This window comes from Chenopodium album, chromosome 12 (genome assembly GCF_948465745.1).
Source record: "Chenopodium album chromosome 12, dcCheAlbu1.1, whole genome shotgun sequence".
Taxonomy (NCBI): Eukaryota; Viridiplantae; Streptophyta; class Magnoliopsida; order Caryophyllales; family Amaranthaceae; genus Chenopodium; species Chenopodium album.
The window spans coordinates 52,968,832-52,990,491 of NC_137845.1; the positions used below are offsets into that span (position 1 = coordinate 52,968,832).

The 21,660-nt window shown below is 47.9% G+C and overlaps 1 protein-coding gene across 1 annotated transcript in view; it reads left to right on the forward strand.

Annotated features, from left to right (window-relative positions):
* Positions 1-261: 261 nt before the first annotated feature.
* LOC145571346 (uncharacterized) overlaps positions 262-21,660 on the forward strand; it is a 34,897-nt gene continuing 13,498 nt past the window's right edge. The window contains exons 1-4 of the mRNA XM_081630395.1: positions 262-673; positions 4,295-4,350; positions 5,378-5,500; positions 17,177-17,299. Of these exons, the coding sequence (XP_081486521.1) occupies positions 262-673; positions 4,295-4,350; positions 5,378-5,500; positions 17,177-17,299 (714 nt within the window). The remainder of the gene's footprint in view (positions 674-4,294; positions 4,351-5,377; positions 5,501-17,176; positions 17,300-21,660) is intronic.

Genomic DNA, 21,660 nt, shown 5'->3' on the forward strand with positions numbered 1-21,660 from the left:
CTGGGGTTTGATTCCTTTCAATTTGTCAACCCTAATGGTCTTAGGGGAGGGATATGGTTAATGTACAATAGAAATGTGGAGTTGATTGATTATGTTGAAGGTGAAACAAAAAACTACTTTCATGCTCTGTTTAAGTTTTCTCCTGATAGTAAGGAGATCTTATTGTCTGCTGTTCATGCCCCTTCAAGTCCTGCTCAAAGACATAAACTTTGGAATGATATTCAAGCATCTCTACCTCCTGATGATACCCCATAGCTATTCATGGAGGATCTCAATGAGGTTACTAAGCCTTTTGAGAAGTCTGGTGGCTTAAGGTTTAGGCAAACTCAGTGTTCTGATCTCAACAAGTTAGTTGAGGCTGCATGCATGGTTGATCTTGGTTTCTCTGGTAATCCTTTCACCTGGCATAATGCTAGGGAAGGTCTTGATCTTATCCAAGAACGTCTAGACAGGGCATTAGGGAATCCAAGTTGGCTGAATACTTACCCCAGTACTCAGGTATCTCATCTAGCTCGCACTTACTCTGATCACTGTCCTACTTTAATTTCTGTTTTTAATAATCGTAAAGGTGGCCCTTTTCCTTTTAGATGCAAAGCTGCTTGGTTAGAACATAAAGAATTTTCTGAATTTTTTGTAAAAAATTGGGATATGCATGGTTATGATTTCCTAAAAGGTAGATTAGAATTTTTATCTAATATAAAAAATTGGAATCATGATATATTTGGAAATATCACTAATCAAAAAAGAAGATTGGTGGCAAGAATTAATGGAATCCAAATTGCTTTAGCCAAAAAGTATTCTACCTTTCTTGTTAAACTAGAAAAAGATTTGCCTTTTGATTTAAATCATATCTATCATATTGAAAGGATTATTTATGCTCAAAAATCTGGTCTTGATTGGAGGAAATTTGCTGACTGTTGTTTCGGGGTTTTTTGTGAACTCCTCGGATACTGGTCACGTTCTCCTGGCAACGAGACGTGGACACCTGCAAAACAACGAATATTCCGTTTATCGGAATATTCGCCTCCGACGATCAAGTTAGAGATCAGAAATCGGAAAAGCTAGAGAGAGAAAGTAGAGAGAAGATGGAGCTCTTTAATGCTCTATATTTATGTTATGTCACCATCCACCCCTCCCATCATAAATGATTGGGGTATTTATAGGGGTGGGAACATGTACCCCTCTAGGGTTTATGCCCTAGAATTTCGTGACATGATTGGCTGCGCAATCAGAGGTTGCCACGTGTCATGGGTGGCGCTGTTTTACGACTCTCAAGGGTTTCTCGGGATTTGGGCCTGAGGTCATCAGGGCCTTTTTCTCTTTCTGATGTTGTATTAGGGCGTTTAGAGATGGCTGACATGTGTCACCCTGACAGGTGGACACGTGTCTCACTCTCATTGGGCCACGTGTCGCCTTTTTACTGGGCCACGTGTCACTATGAGATTGGGCCACGTACCTGGGGTATTTTTACCCTAAACAACTGTAACACTAAGTATTTTCACTTGGTAGCTAATATTAAAAAAACAAGGGGTAAAATACCTGGAATGATCTTGGTAGCTAATAGCTAGTATTTTCACGTACCTGGGGTATTTTAACCCTAAACAACTCGTAGTCTGGAATGATCTTGGCTTCTTGCTCATTTGGACGTCCATACTTTGTACTGGACGTTCTCGTACTTTGAGAGAGGCTTAACCTCTGAGTTCATTTGGACGTCCACTTACTTTGGGATGGACGTCCTCATACTCTAGGAGGAGTTGATCTCCTAACTACCCAGAGCGGCCATAGCAATGAGGCTGGACGTTCTGATACTCTGGGAGGAGCTTATCTCCTAACCACCCAGAGCGGCCACAACAATGAGGCTAGACGTTCTGACACTCTGGGAGGAGCTTATCTCCTAACTACCCAGAGCGGCCACAACAATGGGGCTGGACGTTCTGATACTCTGGGAGGAGCTTATCTCCTAACTACCCAGAGCGGCCACAGCAATGGGGCTTCCATGATTTCAGACGTACCCTCCGGCTCTTTAATCATGCTGCGTACGTCTGAATCGTCTGAGAACTGGGCGGACGCATTGTTCTCTTAGATATTCTCAAGTTTTGGAGACTAAGTGTTGAAGGTGTAAAACTCTTGAATTTGTCACTTAACTCATTTCAACTCACTTTGACGTGCCGTCAATTGTCCGTCTGGTTTTTTCACAAGTTAACAGAACTCTAACGTCGTTCTGTCCCTTTCTTCGAGTAATTTCTCAAGAAATTACCGTTTGAATGTTTAGGCGGGAAAGATGGTTTTACCATTTTGCCCCCATGAATTCATTCTATAAATATGGGAGGTGAATTCTCATTTTCACACCTTACCCAATTGTGAATTCTAGAGAGAAGTCAGAGCATTCTAGTGAGAGAAAGTTATTTTTCCCTTAATCTTCAAGAGCGCCGCCGTGAGTCTGAGTTTTCCGGGCATTTTTTGAGTTTTCCGGTCAATCTTCAAGAACTTCACCACCACCTTCAAAGTTTTCAGAACGTACAAAGGTAGGCCGTCTACATTTTCTCTTTTACTTTTACTTGTTTTCTTTTTCTTTTACTTCAATTCTGGATCCATACTCGGCTTCGTCCGACTCTCCTCATGAGTCCGGCCGTTCGCCTGGGACTGAGGAGTTTAGAGTGGACGGAGAAGAGTTGTCTCCTCCTTGGAGTGAGTCCATGTCTGATGTGTACATACTCACCCCCACTTATTCTTCTCTGTCCCCTCAGGCAATGGCAAGAACAATGCGTACGCGCGATCTTCATGCGGCCAGGAACCCAGACGGTAGTCTGGTTCACCCTAGGGTCCCTTATGACCCTAGTAACCCAAGTACAATGGTGGAGACTGACTCCACCACCCAAACAACGACCGCCTCCACTTTCTCTCATCACTTGGCCGTGGAGGTCACTTCTTCCTTCGAGGAACGCCTACAAGCTGAAGGCGCCTCGTCCGCACCTGCTCCGGAACTTAGGTTCCCTCAATTTGCCAGTTCAGTCATGGATGGGGCCGAACTGGTAGCCTGCAAAGACAACCCTTCCAATCCTGGGGCGGACGCTTGTGGTTCGTCCGTCCCCTCTTCTTCTCAACCCCTGCTTCAACTGGGCGGGGCGGACAGACCCTTGACAGGAATTTCAATCAGAGAACCGTCCGTCCTGCCTATTCGCAGCGCCCCTCCTTCGGGAAATCAGGCGGACGCTGCCAAGGACAACGGCAAGCGTCCATTAGTTGAGGAGGGCGTTCCTTCTTCCATGGGCGTACAAAGCTCAAGAGGCCGAAGCTCGGCCGAGGCAGCAGACCTGGACAGGGTGCTGTCTTCAGAGTTTGGGAGTGCTCCTTCTCAACAAATGGAAGAAGAAGAAGTTGAGAAAGAGGCCGTGGGCGAGACGGCCGAAGGTGAGGCGGCGGCCGAGGAAAACGTCGCCAACATTGACAACTTCAGGGACCCGTACGCCTGTACGGGCCGGGAGACGGCCCTGAAGTTCCTAAAAAAGGATTTTGAGAAGTGCAAGGAGTCCCTCCATTTGGGGGAGGGATTCGAAATACAAGTCCCCAGGAAAGCCATTGCTGTGGCTACCTGGGATGAGGAGAAGCCGCGCAAACGGGCGTTTTGTGTTTACAGGGCCGCCTTGGATGTGGGCCTTCGCTTCCCTCTTCATCCATTCGTCCGGACAATTCCGGACGAATACGACATTGGCCTCTTCCAACTGACGCCAAACAGTTGGTTGAATATTTTTGGGTACTTAGTGACGTGCATCTGCAAGGGTTTCACGCCAGACTTTACAGTCTTCTGTGAGATGCACTCACTCACTCGGCTGGAGAAGGATGTGGATGGTTGGCTCATCTTGAGTGCGACCAGGGATTACATGGTTGTGGTCGACCGTGTCAGCAAATGGAGGGACTGGAAGCACCGATTCTACCGCATCAAAACTCAAGATGCGGAGTTCAACCTCCGCATGAACAAGTGCCGTCCGGATCCCATTCATCTCGGACGCGGGGACCATAAACCTGACAAGCCGCCCATCCATCCAAGCCACGAACACCAGCTCGAGTACTTCAAGGTCAACCGAGTCAAGCGGGGTAACAAAACTGAACGTGTCCCTAGCCATTGGGTTCCTCTTGCCAACTGGCTTAGGGACACTACCTTCATGTCTGCGTACGGCCTTACCAGAACATGCCCCAAGGTGGACACTTAGATATATAAACTTTTTGTACGCACGTAGAGTTTTTAGAAAAATATTCTAACACTTTTGCTTTTTTTGCTTTTTTCTCTTTGCAGCGGAGGAGTACGCTATGCTGGACTCGGCCCAAAAAGGGGAAGTGGAGATGTCCGAGGTGGACCTGGCCAGATACAAGGCTCGTTTCAAGATGTACGAGCAACTCAAGGAGGTAAACACTTAGTTTATTTTTTGAATTTCTCCTTCCTCATTGTGTCCGTTCTGCTATATTGGGAGGAGCCTGCTTCCTGAGTTTGCACGGACGCTTTACGTCCGTTCAAGCATGCTGGAAGGGAGCTCCTTCCCCAATTCACACGGACGCAAGCATATACTTTGCCTTGTAAAATTTTTCTAACTTTGGTTGTATTTTTGCAGTCCTCCTCTACTCCGAAGGCTAGGAGGAAGCAGCCGGCCACGCCCACTGCTGATGCGAACGCATCCAAAAGGAGGAAGACGGTTGCTTCCAAGACGTCTTCACAAACCGCGGCTAAGGCGAAGTCGCAGACTGCTACAACGCAGTCTCAAGGAGAACAACCCCGGCTGACACAAAGCGGGGCCTCCAAGCCCGTGGAACCTGTTGTTGATCAGGTCCACGATGAGTCCGTCCCTTCGGACGGTGGGGATAAGTCAACCCCAGAAAAAATGACCGGCCCCTTCACGGTTGCGGGGGTCGAGATAGTCAAAAAATCTGACTGGCTAAATGCCAGTCAGTCGGCCAGCGATGCTGATGCTGGTCGTCCAGAAAACGACGGGGAGGCCTCTTTGCCGCCTCCTCCCATCAATCTCTCTCCTCCAAGCTTCTCCACTGGTTAGCCTTTCTTGTTTCTTTATTTTTGTACATCTTTATTTACTTGTAAATTTTAGCTAACTCTTCTTGCACGGTCGTCCGCAGATATATCAGAGGAGATGTAACTGAGGATGCCCGGCCAGTCACTGACTGGTGCGGACAGGAAGGCCATGCGCGAGGCCATGGTTCGCGCGGTCCCCCAAGCGCAGCGTGACAAGCTGCGGGGGATCAATGAGGGGTTCCTCGGCCCCATGCTTAACTGTAGTGCCGAGGTACGCTCCTATTTTATCGCATTTTCCTTTCCAACACTTAGTGTATTTTCTTGTTATTTGACTAATTTTCCTTCTACTGTCCGCAGCTTTTCCTCCGCTTGAACGCCTTCCTTGACTGGAAGGACAAAGAGAACGAGCGGTTGAAGCAAGCTTGGCTCGAAATCAGGAAAGCCGAGGATGCTGTAACTGGGACTGCCGCCGTCCAAAGGGTACATTTTGAGACCCAAATAACCGCGCTGTCCGACAAAGCGGTGCGGCAAACAGAGGACCTGGTCAAACTGGGCAAGGCACTCGAACAAGAGTCCTTGGCTAGGGAGGCCTTGAGGGTTGAAAGGGACGAGGCCGTCCTGGAGAAGGAGAAGTGGAGGTTGGGCTTCGAGGCGTCTGAAGCCTTGAAGAGTGAGCTGAAGTTGGCCCAAGCCAACCTTAAGTCTGCTCTAGATGAAGCGGACGCGCTGAAGGTCGAGGTTGAGACCTTAAGGAAGTCCATTGCGGACTATGAGGAGCAACTTAAAACTCCTCGGCCACCCAGCGCGGAAGAGATCGTCCGCATTGAGCAAGATGTTGAAGACAGACTTAAGGCATACTTCTTCGATGCCTTTGACTTGATGGTGGACGAAGGTGAAGCCGCCTATTATGAGGAACGCTTCAAGAAGCGGCTTCAGTACGTCTGCTTCAGAGAAGAGGCAAAGAAGGCCGGCATGCCTCCTCCTGAGCTGGTAGTTACTTCCCCCGAGTCCGGAGAGGACGGGGATGAGGAGGAGGCGGACGACGGGGCTGCCAAGGCCGAGGACGCCAAGAATGCGGAGGAGCCTGCCAAAGATAATACGGCTAAGTAGAGCTCAGGTCCTCCAGCAGCCGTCTGCTCAGCTCTCAAGCTTTCCTTCTTTTTTCAGCTTACTTTGTACTTAGCTTATTCTGTACTTCTCTTTTTTTTGTTTTTAATTTGAAGCCGCCTGTTAGAGCGGTATTGTAAACATTATGGCCGCCTTTGTGCGGTCCTATTAATGAAAATTTTGTCCGCCTTTGCGCGGTTCTTTCACCTTTGTTTCATACTTGGCAATTCTTTGCAATTTTGCGTTTTTTGAATGATTTTCGTACGTCTCAATATTATGCCTTTTCGTACGTTCCTAGGGGTATGCCCCTTTATTCGGTGTTCGCCTAGTCCATTCTCTAAGTGGTTTGATTAACTTGGTAGTTTTTATGCCTTAAAAGGGTATGACGACTAGCAAGTTAATAAAATCATAGTAATGATTGCCCTTGGACTAGGTGAAGCACCGAATCAATTTAATTGGCCGTTCGGCTATCATGGTACGAGCAGTCCGTTGAATCTATCGCTCGGACGCACCCTAGAAATCCTAAGTATTATCTCAACTTAGAGATTCCTTGCTCGGCCGGGCCAAATGCCTAGGTATGCCCTTGCCCTATTTGTAAAGGACACTTGCTTTCTACACAAGTTCGGAATACCTTGCCTTAATCGTCCGCATAGAGTTTGTTCTCTGAATTAAATCAGTTTTTTTTTTTTTTTTTTTTTTTTTTTTTTTTTTTTTGTGTGGCCGAATTGCTATATTGGGAGCAACCTTGCTTCCTTTTCACTTCGGCCATTTAGTAAGAATGGTAAGCCGTGTTGCCATATTGGAAGCAACTTAGTAAATCATTTCATTCGGCCTTTAATCATAAATAATAACAGGCAAATAAATAGTTCAACAATGCCTGACTTTTCATTAATTTTGTCAAAGGTACATTGTTTTGGCCGTATGGCTTTAATTACAAGGCTCGGTCAGTAGACCTAGCTGTATAAACAGCTTTTTGGCTAAGTACTTAAAGAAATAAAAACTTAAACATGATATTTCTTCAGGTTGTCAGTGTTCCATGTCCGTGGGATCTGACGGCCATCAATTGCCTCAAGGCGATATGTGCTGTCTCGGACTTCTTCCCTAATTCGGTACGGCCCCTCCCAATTTGGGGTCAACTTGCCGTCCTCATTGGCACGGCCAACAGCTTCCATTTTTCTCAACACTAGATCCCCCATTTTGAGCGGCCGCTTAAACACTCGGCGATTATATGCCCTTGTCATCCTTAAGCGATAAATTTCATGCCTAAGCGCCGCATTGCCCCTAGCTTCTGGAAGAAAGTCTAGGGCGGTCTTCATGGCCTCCCAATTGGCCGATTCATCATAAAGCATTACTCGCCAAGTGGGCTCGTACATTTCAATTGGGAGTACAGCCTCAGCTCCATAGACCAAAAAGAATGGAGTCTCCCCTGTAGAACTCTTTGCTGTTGTTCGTATGGACCATAGCACATTGACCAACTCGTCTGCCCATAGGCCGCCTGCTTTTTTAAGCTTGCGCTTGATCCCATTTGAAATCAACTTGTTATAGGCCTCAACTTGACCATTGGCTTGTGGTCGGCCGACTGAGGCAAAACAATGAGTTATGCCCTGGTCCCCCAACCATTCATTGAGTTGGCGCGTCTCAAACTGAGGTCCATTGTCGAACACCATTGACTGAGGTATTCCATACCGAGTGATTATACTCTTCCAAATGAAGGCTGACACATCCGTCCATTTAATGCCCCGGATGGCCTCAGCTTCAACCCATTTAGTGAAGTAGTCTATTGCCACTAGTACATATCGTCTCTGGCCGGATGCAGGAGTATACGGCCCCAAAATGTCCATGCCCCATTTAGCAAAAGAAAGCGGACTACTGATGGCTGATAGACTATTTGCTGGACGATGAATGAGGGTCGAAAATCTCTGGCACTTGTCACATTTTTTCACCATTTTCATGGCGTCCGAATTCAAGCTCCGCCAGTAATAACCCAAATGTGTCGCTTTTTCAGCTAAGGCTCGTCCTCCAATATGTGAGCCACAATGTCCCTGATGAAGGTCGTCCAACACTTCATGCCCTCTTTCAGGAGTTATACACTTAAGGTAAGGCTTCACAAAGGCTCTTTTGAATAGTTCCCCATCCTTCATCTCGAACCAGGCCGCTCTCCTCTTCATTAGCCAACTCTCTTTTGGATCGTCCGGAAGTATTCCATCCCTTAAGTAGGAAATAATTCCATCCATCCAGGTTGAACTTCTATCTATTATCTGAACGGGCTCGGCATCAATGCTCCTTTTCTCCTTTACTTCCCAAAACACTAATCTTGGAGTATCACATGATGCCGAGGAAGCCAATTTGGAGAGGGCGTCTGCTTGATGATTCTCTGAACGAGGAACTTGTTTGAGAGAGAAATGTTCTAGGCTCTCGGCCTCATCTTTTACTAGCTGCATGTACTTCATCATGGCCGGCTCCCTGGCTTCGAAACCACCATTGACTTGGTGAACTATTAGCCGGGAGTCCGAGCATACTTCAACTTTGGTTGCCCCGGCCGCTTTACACATCCTTAGGCCGGCCAATAATGCTTCGTACTCAGCTTCATTGTTTGACGCTTGGAACTGAAATCTCAACGCGTACTCATACTTGTCTCCCTCAGGAGATTCACATATAATACCAGCGCCACACCCGGTCGCTGTTGCACTACCATCCACAAACACTTTCCAGACTTGGTCCCCGGCCGGCTGAAGATCAGGCCGTGTCATTTCAGCTAAAAAATCCGCAAAAGCTTGCCCCTTGATTGCCTTCCTTGGTTCAAACACAAGGTCAAAACCTCTGAGCTCCAAGGCCCACTTGAGCATGCGGCCACTCGCCTCTAATGTTGAGAACGACTTCTTCAAGGGTTGGTCTGTATAGACCACAATTGAATGTGCCAAAAAATACGGCCGCAGCTTCTTTGATGCCATGTATAAGGCCAGGCCAAATTTTTCAATTGGGGGGTACTTAAGCTCAACATTATGAAGTACATGGCTGATAAAATATACTGGGACCTGATGGCCGTCCCTTTCAGCAAGAAGGACGGCACTTAGAGAGTGTTCAGAGATGGCAAGATAGATGTATAGCTTCTCATTCCTGAGCGGACTGACGAGGCGAGGCAATGTATGCAAGTGACTCTTCAACTGTACGAATGCTTCCTCGGCCTCCTCCGTCCACTCGAACATGGCTTTCTTCTTAATGGTTTGAAAAAAGTAACGGCACTTATCCCCTGACTTTGACAAAAATCTTTCAAGGGCTGCTAAACAGCCGGTCAGTCTTTGCACTTCCTTGATTGTTCTCGGAGACTTCATGTCAAGGACGGCTTGAATTTTTTCAGGGTTGGCCTCAATTCCACGTTGATCAATCAAAAATCCGAGAAACTTGCCGGACTCAACACCAAATACACACTTCTTTGGATTTAACATCATCTTATGCCGCCTGAGTTCGGTGAACGTTTCTCGTAGATCCTTGAGATGGTCGGCCGTCTCTTTTGACTTGACAATCATGTCATCAATGTATGCCTCCATGTTTTGGCCGATCTGGTCTCTAAAGACTGTATTAACAAGCCTCTGAAATGTAGCAGGGGCGTTCTTGAGGCCGAATGGCATAACTTTATAACAATACAACCCCTGCTCGGTCACAAACGCTGTTTTCTCTTGATCTTCTTCCCACAAAGGAATTTGGTGGAATCCGGAGTATGCGTCCATGAAACTCATTAGGGCGTGTCCGGTCGTAGAGTCAACCAAACGGTCAATCTTAGGCAAGGGGAAGCTATCCTTAGGATACGCCTTGTTCAAGTCCGTGTAATCCACGCACATCCTCCAAGTCCCATTCGGCTTTTTCACAAGAACTACATTGGCCACCCAATCTGGGTAAAAGCACTGCCGAATGAAACCGGTGTCCAGCAGCTTTTTTACCTCTACTGCGGCCGCCTGATTCCTCTCTTCTCCGTGATTTCTCTTCTTCTGCCGGACAGGCTTTATCAGAGGATTCACGGCCAGCTTGTGCACGGCCAGGTCAGGACTTATTCCTGGCATTTCACCAACTTCAAACGCAAACACGTCTTTGAATTCTCTTAACAGCTGGACTAACTCATCCCCAAGCAATCCCAAGGCTATAGTGCCAACACTAACTGTCCGTTCTGGGTGGTTGGAGTCAAGCACTATATCCTGGTGGCTGCCGGCCGGCTGGGGCCTCAACTCATCTGGCCGACCGATAGTCATTAATTGCTAGGCTTCTTCTGCCCTGGCCACCTTACACTTCTGGCCGACCTGGTATGCTCGGAGTGAGGTTCCTTCTTCCTTTGGCTCGGACAGTTTTGGGCTGCGCGCTGTTGGCTTCAGGGCCAGCTGATTACATTCCTTAGCCATTCTCTGACTTCCTTGGATTGTTCCAATTTTTCCGTCCGACCTTTCAAACTTCAACAGCATTAAGTGAGGCACTATAACCGCCTTGGCTGCATTCAGAGTGGGGCGACCAAGGATGACGTTGTAGCCGATCAACTCTTTAACAACAAGGAAGCAGACGACCATGTCTCTCCCCTCTCCCTTCTGCCCGAAGCGGATTGGAAGATCAATCCGTCCGACCGGATGAATGACACTCCCCCCAAATCCTACCAAGGGGTGAGTGATATCCTGGAGAGCATCTTCTGGGAAGCTTAAATTCCTTAGGGCAGACAGGCTGATGATATCGGCCGAACTTCCCGTATCAATCAATATTTGTCCCACCTTCAAATTTGTTATCTTCATGACAAAGACCATGGGATCATTGTGCAAAGCCCTGACCTCTCCATGGTCAGCCTCACTTATGATCACTTCAGGAAATGGCTCGGCCTTAACGGCGTCCGTTTGCATCACATTTGACAAATTTCGAGCATCCTGCTTGATTCCTTTCATGGTAGGGCCGCCTGAAGCAAAGCCTCCTGATATCACGGCCACAAAACCTGAATCAGTGCTATTCCCATCATCTTCCTTGTCATTTTTCTTATCACTTTGTTGCTTTTTCTCGGACGTGTTGTGTGTCCGTTCGTAGGTGAATTTGGACTTGGTCACATAAGGTTTCAGCAGACCCTTGTCGGCCAACTTATCCAACAGCCTCTTCAGATTGATACAATCGTTCGTGTCATGACCTACATCCTTGTGGTAATGACAATACTTGTTCTTGTTTCTGTACTGGGCCGAGCCTCTCAAAGGCTGAGGCTTCTCAAACTCAAACTTGTCCTTTATTTCCATCAAAATGGAGTAGCCATCCTTGTTGAACTCATACTGAGGCTCGTACGTCTTGCTTTTCTTTGACTTGGGTTGCTTGTCATCAGCTACCCAAATTTCTTTTCTTTTGATTCCTTCTTTCTTTCGCCTGGCCGAGTCTTGCTGATAAGATTGCTTCTTTTCAGCCCCCTTGGCCGGCTGTTCTGATTTGGTGAGCGAACAAAAGTCCGCGGCCTCAATATAGGCTTCGGCTTCCCGCAATACACCTGCGTATGACCGAATCTTTTTTCTTACCAAATCAAACTTAAAACCATTATGCCTTAATCCCCGGAGAAATTCTGAGTAAGCCATTTCGTCCGGAAGATTATGAATTTGGGCTTTTTCTTGGTTAAATCTTTGGACGTACGAGCGTAGTCCTTCATTCTTTCCTTGGACAATTGTGGCCAAGTTGAGACTTGTCTTTCTTGGTGGGATGTTGTATGAGAAGTTTCCCACAAACAACAAACTGAGGGTGGTAAAACAATTGATGCATCCGGCTGGAAGGCTGTTAAACCAATCCTGGGCCACCCCTTTGAGAGTGGCCAGGAAGCATCTACACCATGTAGCATCATCTACACTTTGCAAATACATCAAGTTCCTGTACGAGGTAATGTGTTCCTCTGGGTTGCCCGTACCATCATAGGCACCCACTAGTACACTCTTCACTTTTGCTGGTTGAGGGGACGCTAGTATGTCTTGCGAAAACGGAGGCGGCTTATCTCCCAAATTCAACAAACGCATTTGCCAATCGATGGGGTGAGGCTGAGCGGACGTTCCAGCCAGGTAGAGAGCTTGGCCGAACATCTGACCATAAGGCCCATATTGCCCAAAGACTTGGGGAGTTGGCTGTATCAACCCATTGAGTACTTGAGGGGGCTAATATTGTAATGGCTGAACTGGAACGGGAGTGATAGTATGAGCAGCTTGACTCCTGCTGGAAACGGACGTGTTGGTGTATTGGGAGAAAGATTGGTTGGAGACTTCATCCGGCATGGTTGGGGTAGAGGCCGTGTCAGAGTATGCGGCCCTCTCCCTTTGCCTGTGCCGAATGTAATCCCTTGTGTCTTTGAAACGCTGTGACGGCTCAGTCTCAACTCTTGTCGGCTGTCTGCCCCCCCCCCAGCCGACTGTGTTTTCGCCAACAGGCTAGAGAAGTTGGTCCGTGGGACTCGGGGAGACCTTCCATGCGAACGGCGGAATGGGGTGTTACCAGCATCAGTTGCGTTGGTCTTGTTGTTGGCTTTCTTGGAAGTGCCTCCTGTCCCCTTTTGCTGGGTAGCCGCCAACTCCTTGCGGAGCTTAGTCAGCTCGGCCATTAGGGCAGCTGGGGTGACAGGAGGTTGCTCGGCCTCTTCAAATGAGGCAGTCAAAGGATTGCTTGAATGTATGGTAGTACGTATGTCTTCTACATATCCGTCCTCGCCTGGGCGAGGACCAGTATTAGGTGTCTGACCATCTATTGCCATAACGGACGAGTATCCCCACAGACGGCGCCAAATGTTTCGGGGTTTTTTGTGAACTCCTCGGATACTGGTCACGTTCTCCTGGCAACGAGACGTGGACACCTGCAAAACAACGAATATTCCGTTTATCGGAATATTCGCCTCCGACGATCAAGTTAGAGATCAGAAATCGGAAAAGCTAGAGAGAGAAAGTAGAGAGAAGTTGGAGCTCTTTAATGCTCTATATTTATGTTATGTCACCATCCACCCCTCCCATCATAAATGATTGGGGTATTTATAGGGGTGGGAACATGTACCCCTCTAGGGTTTATGCCCTAGAATTTCGTGACATGATTGGCTGCGCAATCAGAGGTTGCCACGTGTCATGGGTGGCGCTGTTTTACGACTCTCAAGGGTTTCTCGGGATTTGGGCCTGAGGTCATCAGGGCCTTTTTCTCTTTCTGATGTTGTATTAGGGCGTTTAGAGATGGCTGACATGTGTCACCCTGACAGGTGGACACGTGTCTCACTCTCATTGGGCCACGTGTCGCCTTTTTACTGGGCCACGTGTCACTATGAGATTGGGCCACGTACCTGGGGTATTTTTACCCTAAACAACTGTAACACTAAGTATTTTCACTTGGTAGCTAATATTAAAAAAACAAGGGGTAAAATACCTGGAATGATCTTGGTAGCTAATAGCTAGTATTTTCACGTACCTGGGGTATTTTAACCCTAAACAACTCGTAGTCTGGAATGATCTTGGCTTCTTGCTCATTTGGACGTCCATACTTTGTACTTGACGTTCTCGTACTCTGAGAGAGGCTTAACCTCTGAGTTCATTTGGACGTCCACTTACTTTGGGATGGACGTCGTCATACTCTAGGAGTAGTTGATCTCCTAACTACCCAGAGCGGCCACAGCAATGAGGCTGGACGTTCTGATACTCTGGGAGGAGCTTATCTCCTAACCACCCAGAGCGGCCACATCAATGAGGCTGGACGTTCTGACACTCTGGGAGGAGCTTATCTCCTAACTACCCAGAGCGGCCACAGCAATGGGGCTGGACGTTCTGATACTCTGGGAGGAGCTTATCTCCTAACTACCCAGAGCGGCCACATCAATGGGGTTCCATGATTTCCGTCTGGTTTTTTCACAAGTTAACAGAACTCTAACGTCGTTCTGTCCCTTTCTTCGAGTAATTTTCTCAAGAAATTACCGTTTGAATGTTTAGGCGGGAAAGATGGTTTTACCATTTTGCCCCCATGAATTCATTCTATAAATATGGGAGGTGAATTCTCATTTTCACACCTTACCCAATTGTGAATTCTAGAGAGAAGTCAGAGCATTCTAGTGAGAGAAAGTTATTTTTCCCTTAATCTTCAAGAGCGCTGCCGTGAGTCTGAGTTTTCCGGGCATTTTTTGAGTTTTCCGGTCAATCTTCAAGAACTTCACCACCACCTTCAAAGTTTTCAGAACGTACAAAGGTAGGCCGTCTACATTTTCTCTTTTACTTTTACTTGTTTTCTTTTTCTTTTACTTCAATTCTGGATCCATACTCGGCTTCGTCCGACTCTCCTCATGAGTCCGGCTGTTCGCCTGGGACTGAGGAGTTTAGAGTGGACGGAGAAGAGTTGTCTCCTCCTTGGAGTGAGTCCATGTCTGATGTGTACATACTCACCCCCACTTATTCTTCTCTGTCCCCTCAGGCAATGGCAAGAACAATGCGTACGCGCGATCTTCATGCGGCCAGGAACCCAGACGGTAGTCTGGTTCACCCTAGGGTCCCTTATGACCCTAGTAACCCAAGTACAATGGTGGAGACTGACTCCACCACCCAAACAACGACCGCCTCCACTTGCTCTCATCACTTGGCCGTGGAGGTCACTTCTTCCTTCGAGGAACGCCTACAAGCTGAAGGCGCCTCGTCCGCACCTGCTCCGGAACTTAGGTTCCCTCAATTTGCCAGTTCAGTCATGGATGGGGCCGAACTGGTAGCCTGCAAAGACAACCCTTCCAATCCTGGGGCGGACGCTTGTGGTTCGTCCGTCCCCTCTTCTTCTCAACCCCTGCTTCAACTGGGCGGGGCGGACAGACCCTTGACAGGAATCTCAATCAGAGAACCGTCCGTCCTGCCTATTCGCAGCGCCCCTCCTTCGGGAAATCAGGCGGACGCTGCCAAGGACAACGGCAAGCGTCCATTAGTTGAGGAGGGCGTTCCTTCTTCCATGGGCGTACAAAGCTCAAGAGGCCGAAGCTCGGCCGAGGCAGCAGACCTGGACAGGGTGTTGTCTTCAGAGTTTGGGAGTGCTCCTTCTCAACAAATGGAAGAAGAAGAAGTTGAGAAAGAGGCCGTGGGCGAGACGGCCGAAGGTGAGGCGGCGGCCGAGGAAAACGTCGCCAACATTGACAACTTCAGGGACCCGTACGCCTGTACGGTTGGGGAGACGGCCCTGAAGTTCCTAAAAAAGGATTTTGAGAAGTGCAAGGAGTCCCTCCATTTGGGGGAGGGATTCGAAATACAAGTCCCCAGGAAAGCCATTGCTGTGGCTACCTGGGATGAGGAGAAGCCGCGCAAACGGGCGTTTTGTGTTTACAGGGCCGCCTTGGATGTGGGCCTTCGCTTCCCTCTTCATCCATTCGTCCGGACAATTCCGGACGAATACGACATTGGCCTCTTCCAACTGACGCCAAACAGTTGGTTGAATATTTTTGGGTACTTAGTGACGTGCATCTACAAGGGTTTCACGCCAGACTTTGCAGTCTTCTGTGAGATGCACTCACTCACTCGGCTGGAGAAGGATGTGGATGGTTGGCTCATCTTGAGTGCGACCAGGGATTACATGGTTGTGGTCGACCGTGTCAGCAAATGGAGGGACTGGAAGCACCGATTCTACCGCATCAAAACTTAAGATGTGGAGTTTAACCTCCGCATGAACAAGTGCCGTCCGGATCCCATTCAGCTCGGACGCGGGGACCATAAACCTGACAAGCCGCCCATCCATCCAAGCCACGAACACCAGCTTGAGTACTTCAAGGTCAACCGAGTCAAGCGGGGTAACAAAACTGAACGTGTCCCTAGCCATTGGGTTCTTCTTGCCAACTGGCTTAGGGACACTACCTTCATGTCTGCGTACGGCCTGTACCAGAACATGCCCCAAGGTGGACACTTAGATATATAAACTTTTTGTACGCACGTAGAGTTTTTAGAAAAATATTCTAACACTTTTGCTTTTTTTGCTTTTTTCTCTTTGCAGCGGAGGCGTACGCTATGCTGGACTCGGCCCAAAAAGGGGAAGTGGAGATGTCCGAGGTGGACCTGGCCAGATACAAGGCTCGTTTCAAGATGTACGAGCAACTCAAGGAGGTAAACACTTAGTTTATTTTTTGAATTTCTCCTTCCTCATTGTGTCCGTTCTGCTATATTGGGAGGAGCCTGCTTCCTGAGTTTGCACGGACGCTTTACGTCCGTTCAAGCATGCTGGAAGGGAGCTCCTTCCCCAATTCACACGGACGCAAGCATATACTTTGCCTTGTAAAATTTTTCTAACTTTGGTTGTATTTTTGCAGTCCTTCTCTACTCCGAAGGCTAGGAGGAAGCAGCCGGCCACGCCCACTGCTGATGCGAACGCATCCAAAAGGAGGAAGACGGTTGCTTCCAAGACGTCTTCACAAACCGCGGCTAAGGCGAAGTCGCAGACTGCTACAATGCAGTCTCAAGGAGAACAACCCCGGCTGACACAAAGCGGGGCCTCCAAGCCCGTGGAACCTGTTGCTGATCAGGTCCACGATGAGTCCGTCCCTTCGGACGGTGGGGATAAGTCAACCCCAGAAAAAATGACCGGCCCCTTCACGGTTGCGGGGGTCGAGATAGTCAAAAAATCTGACTGGCTAAATGCCAGTCAGTCGGCCAGCGATGCTGATGCTGGTCGTCTAGAAAATGACGGGGAGGCCTCTTTGCCGCCTCCTCCCATCAATCTCTCTCCTCCAAGCTTCTCCACTGGTTAGCCTTTCTTGTTTCTTTATTTTTGTACATCTTTATTTACTTGTAAATTTTAGCTAACTCTTCTTGCACGGTCGTCCGCAGATATATCAGAGGAGATGCAACTGAGGATGCCCGGCCAGTCACTGACTGGTGCGGACAGAAAGTCCATGCGCGAGGCCATGGTTCGCGCGGTCCCCCAAGCGCAGCGTGACAAGCTGCGGGGGATCAATGAGGGGTTCCTCGGCCCCATGGTTAACTGTAGTACCGAGGTACGCTCCTATTTTATCGCATTTTCCTTTCCAACACTTAGTGTATTTTCTTGTTATTTGACTAATTTTCCTTCTACTGTCCGCAGCTTTTCCTCCGCTTGAACGCCTTCCTTGACTGGAAGGACAAAGAGAACGAGCGGTTGAAGCAAGCTTGGCTCGAAATCAGGAAAGCCGAGGATGCTGTAACTGGGACTGCCGCCGTCCAAAGGGTACATTTTGAGACCCAAATAACCGCGCTGTCCGACAAAGCGGCGCGGCAAACAGAGGACCTGGTCAAACTGGGCAAGGCACTCGAACAAGACTCCTTGGCTAGGGAGGCCATGAGGGGTGAAAGGGACGAGGCCGTCCTGGAGAAGGAGAAGTGGAGGTTGGGCTTCGAGGCGTCTGAAGCCTTGAAGAGTGAGCTGAAGTTGGCCCAAGCCAACCTTAAGTCTGCTCTAGATGAAGCGGACGCGCTGAAGGTCGAGGTTAAGACCTTAAGGAAGTCCATTGCGGACTATGAGGAGCAACTTAAAACTCCTCGGCCACCCAGCGCGGAAGAGATCGTTCGCATTGAGCAAGATGTTGAAGACAGACTTAAGGCATACTTCTTCGATGCCTTTGACTTGATGGTGGACGAAGGTGAAGCCGCCAATTATGAGGAACGCTTCAAGAAGCGGCTTCAGTACGTCTGCTTCAGAGAAGAGGCAAAGAAGGCCGGCATGCCTCCTCCTGAGCTGGTAGTTACTTCCCCCGAGTCCGGAGAGGACGGGGATGAGGAGGAGGCGGACGACGGGGCTGCCAAGGCCGAGGACGCCAAGAATGCGGAGGAGCCTGCCAAAGATAATACGGCTAAGTAGAGCTCAGGTCCTCCAGCAGCCGTCTGCTCAGCTCTCAAGCTTTCCTTCTTTTTTCAGCTTACTTTGTACTTAGCTTATTCTGTACTTCTCTTTTTTTTGTTTTTAATTTGAAGCCGCCTGTTAGAGCGGTATTGTAAACATTATGGCCGCCTTTGTGCGGTCCTATTAATGAAAATTTTGTCCGCCTTTGCGCGGTTCTTTCACCTTTGTTTCATACTTGGCAATTCTTTGCAATTTTGCGTTTTTTGAATGATTTTCGTACGTCTCAATATTATGCCTTTTCGTACGTTCCTAGGGGTATGCCCCTTTATTCGGTGTTCGCCTAGTCCATTCTCTAAGTGGTTTGATTAACTTGGTAGTTTTTATGCCTTAAAAGGGTATGACGACTAGTAAGTTAATAAAATCATAGTAATGATTGCCCTTGGACTAGGTGAAGCACCGAATCAATTTAATTGGCCGTTCGGCTATCATGGTACGAGCAGTCCGTTGAATCTATCGCTCGGACGCACCCTAGAAATCCTAAGTATTATCTCAACTTAGAGATTCCTTGCTCGGCCGGGCCAAATGCCTAGGTATGCCCTTGCCCTATTTGTAAAGGACACTTGCTTTCTACACAAGTTCGGAATACCTTGCCTTAATCGTCCGCATAGAGTTTGTTCTCTGAATTAAATCAGTTTTTTTTTTTTTTTTTTTTTTTTTTTTTTTTTTTTTTTTTTGTGTGGCCGAATTGCTATATTGGGAGCAACCTTGCTTCCTTTTCACTTCGGCCATTTAGTAAGAATGGTAAGCCGTGTTGCCATATTGGAAGCAACTTAGTAAATCATTTCATTCGGCCTTTAATCATAAATAATAACAGGCAAATAAATAGTTCAACAATGCCTGACTTTTCATTAATTTTGTCAAAGGTACATTGTTTTGGCCGTATGGCTTTAATTACAAGGCTCGGTCAGTAGACCTAGCTGTATAAACAGCTTTTTGGCTAAGTACTTAAAGAAATAAAAACTTAAACATGATATTTCTTCAGGTTGTCAGTGTTCCATGTCCGTGGGATCTGACGGCCATCAATTGCCTCAAGGCGATATGTGCCGTCTCGGACTTCTTCCCTAATTCGGTACGGCCCCTCCCAATTTGGGGTCAACTTGCCGTCCTCATTGGCACGGCCAACAGCTTCCATTTTTCTCAACACTAGATCCCCCATTTTGAGCGGCCGCTTAAACACTCGGCGATTATATGCCCTTGTCATCCTTAAGCGATAAATTTCATGCCTAAGCGCCGCATTGCCCCTAGCTTCTGGAAGAAAGTCTAGGGCGGTCTTCATGGCCTCCCAATTGGCCGATTCATCATAAAGCATTACTCGCCAAGTGGGCTCGTACATTTCAATTGGGAGTACAGCCTCAGCTCCATAGACCAAAAAGAATGGAGTCTCCCCTGTAGAACTCTTTGCTGTTGTTCGTATGGACCATAGCACATTGACCAACTCGTCTGCCCATAGGCCGCCTGCTTTTTTAAGCTTGCGCTTGATCCCATTTGAAATCAACTTGTTATAGGCCTCAACTTGACCATTGGCTTGTGGTCGGCCGACTGAGGCAAAACAATGAGTTATGCCCTGGTCCCCCAACCATTCATTGAGTTGGCGCGTCTCAAACTGAGGTCCATTGTCGAACACCATTGACTGAGGTATTCCATACCGAGTGATTATACTCTTCCAAATGAAGGCTGACACATCCGTCCATTTAATGCCCCGGATGGCCTCAGCTTCAACCCATTTAGTGAAGTAGTCTATTGCCACTAGTACATATCGTCTCTGGCCGGATGCAGGAGTATACGGCCCCAAAATGTCCATGCCCCATTTAGCAAAAGGAAGCGGACTACTGATGGCTGATAGACTATTTGCTGGACGATGAATGAGGGTCGAAAATCTCTAGCACTTGTCACATTTTTTCACCATTTTCATGGCGTCCGAATTCAAGCTCCGCCAGTAATAACCCAAATGTGTCGCTTTTTCAGCTAAGGCTCGTCCTCCAATATGTGAGCCACAATGTCCCTGATGAAGGTCGTCCAACACTTCATGCCCTCTTTCAGGAGTTATACACTTAAGGTAAGGCTTCACAAAGGCTCTTTTGAATAGTTCCCCATCCTTCATCTCGAACCAGGCCGCTCTCCTCCTCATTAGCCAACTCTCTTTTGGATCGTCCGGAAGTATTCCATCCCTTAAGTAGGAAATAATTCCATCCATCCAGGTTGAACTTCTATCTATTATCTGAACGGGCTCGGCATCAATGCTCCTTTTCTCCTTTACTTCCCAAAACACTAATCTAAGAGTATCACATGATGCCGAGGAAGCCAATTTGGAGAGAGCGTCTGCTTGATGATTCTCTGAACGAGGAACTTGTCTGAGAGAGAAATGTTCTAGGCTCTCGGCCTCATCTTTCACTAGCTGCATGTACTTCATCATGGCCGGCTCCCTGGCTTCGAAACCACCATTGACTTGGTGAACTATTAGCCGGGAGTCCGAGCATACTTCAACTTTGGTTGCCCCGGCCGCTTTACACATCCTTAGGCCGGCCAATAATGCTTCGTACTCAGCTTCATTGTTTGACGCTTGGAACTGAAATCTCAACGCGTACTCATACTTGTCTCCCTCAGGAGATTCACATATAATACCAGCGCCACACCTGGTCAACTCTTTAACAACAAGAAAGCGGACGACCATGTCTCTCCCCTCTCCCTTCTGCCCGAAGCGGATTGGAAGATCAATCCGTCCGACCGGATGAATGACATTCCCCCCAAATCCTACCAAGGGGTGAGTGATATCCTAGAGAGCATCTTCTGGGAAGCTTAAATTCCTTAGGGCAGACAGGCTGATGATATCGGCCGAACTGCCCGTATCAATCAATATTCGCCCCACCTTCAAATTTGCTATCTTCATGACAAAGACAATGGGATCATTGTGCAAAGCCCTGACCTCTCCACGGTCAGCCTCACTTATAATCACTTCAGGAAACGGCTCGGCCTTAACGGTGTCCGTTTGCATCACATTTGACAAATTTCGAGCATCCCGCTTGATTCCTTTCATGGTAGGGCCGCCTGAAGCAAAGCCTCCTGATATCACGGCCACAAAACCTGAATCAGTGCTATTCCCATCATCTTCGTTGTCATTTTTCTTATCACTTTGTTGCTTTTTCTCGGACGTGTTGTCTGTCCGTTTGAAGGTGAATTTGGACTTGGTCACATAGGGTTTCAGCAGACCCTTGTCGGCCAACTTATCCAACAGCCTCTTCAGATTGATACACTCGTTCGTGTCATGACCTACATCCTTGTGGTAATGACAATACTTGTTCTTGTTTCTGTACTGGGCCGAGCCTCTCAAAGGCTGAGGCTTCTCAAACTCAAACTTGTCTTTTATCTCCATCAAAATGGAGTAGCCATCCTTGTTGAACTCATACTGGGGCTCGTACGTCTTGCTTTTCTTTGACTTGGGTTGCTTGTCATCAGCCACCCTGATTTCTTTTCTTTTGTTTCCTTCTCTCTTCCGGCCGACCGAGTCTTGCTGAGAAGATTGCTTCTTCTCAGCCCCCTTGGCCGGCTGTTCTGATTTGGTGAGCGAACAAAAGTCCGCGGCCTCAATATAGGCTTCGGCTTCCCGCAATACACCTGCGTATGACCGAATCTTTTTTCTTACCAAATCAAACTTAAAACCATTATGCCTTAATCCCCGGAGAAATTCTGAG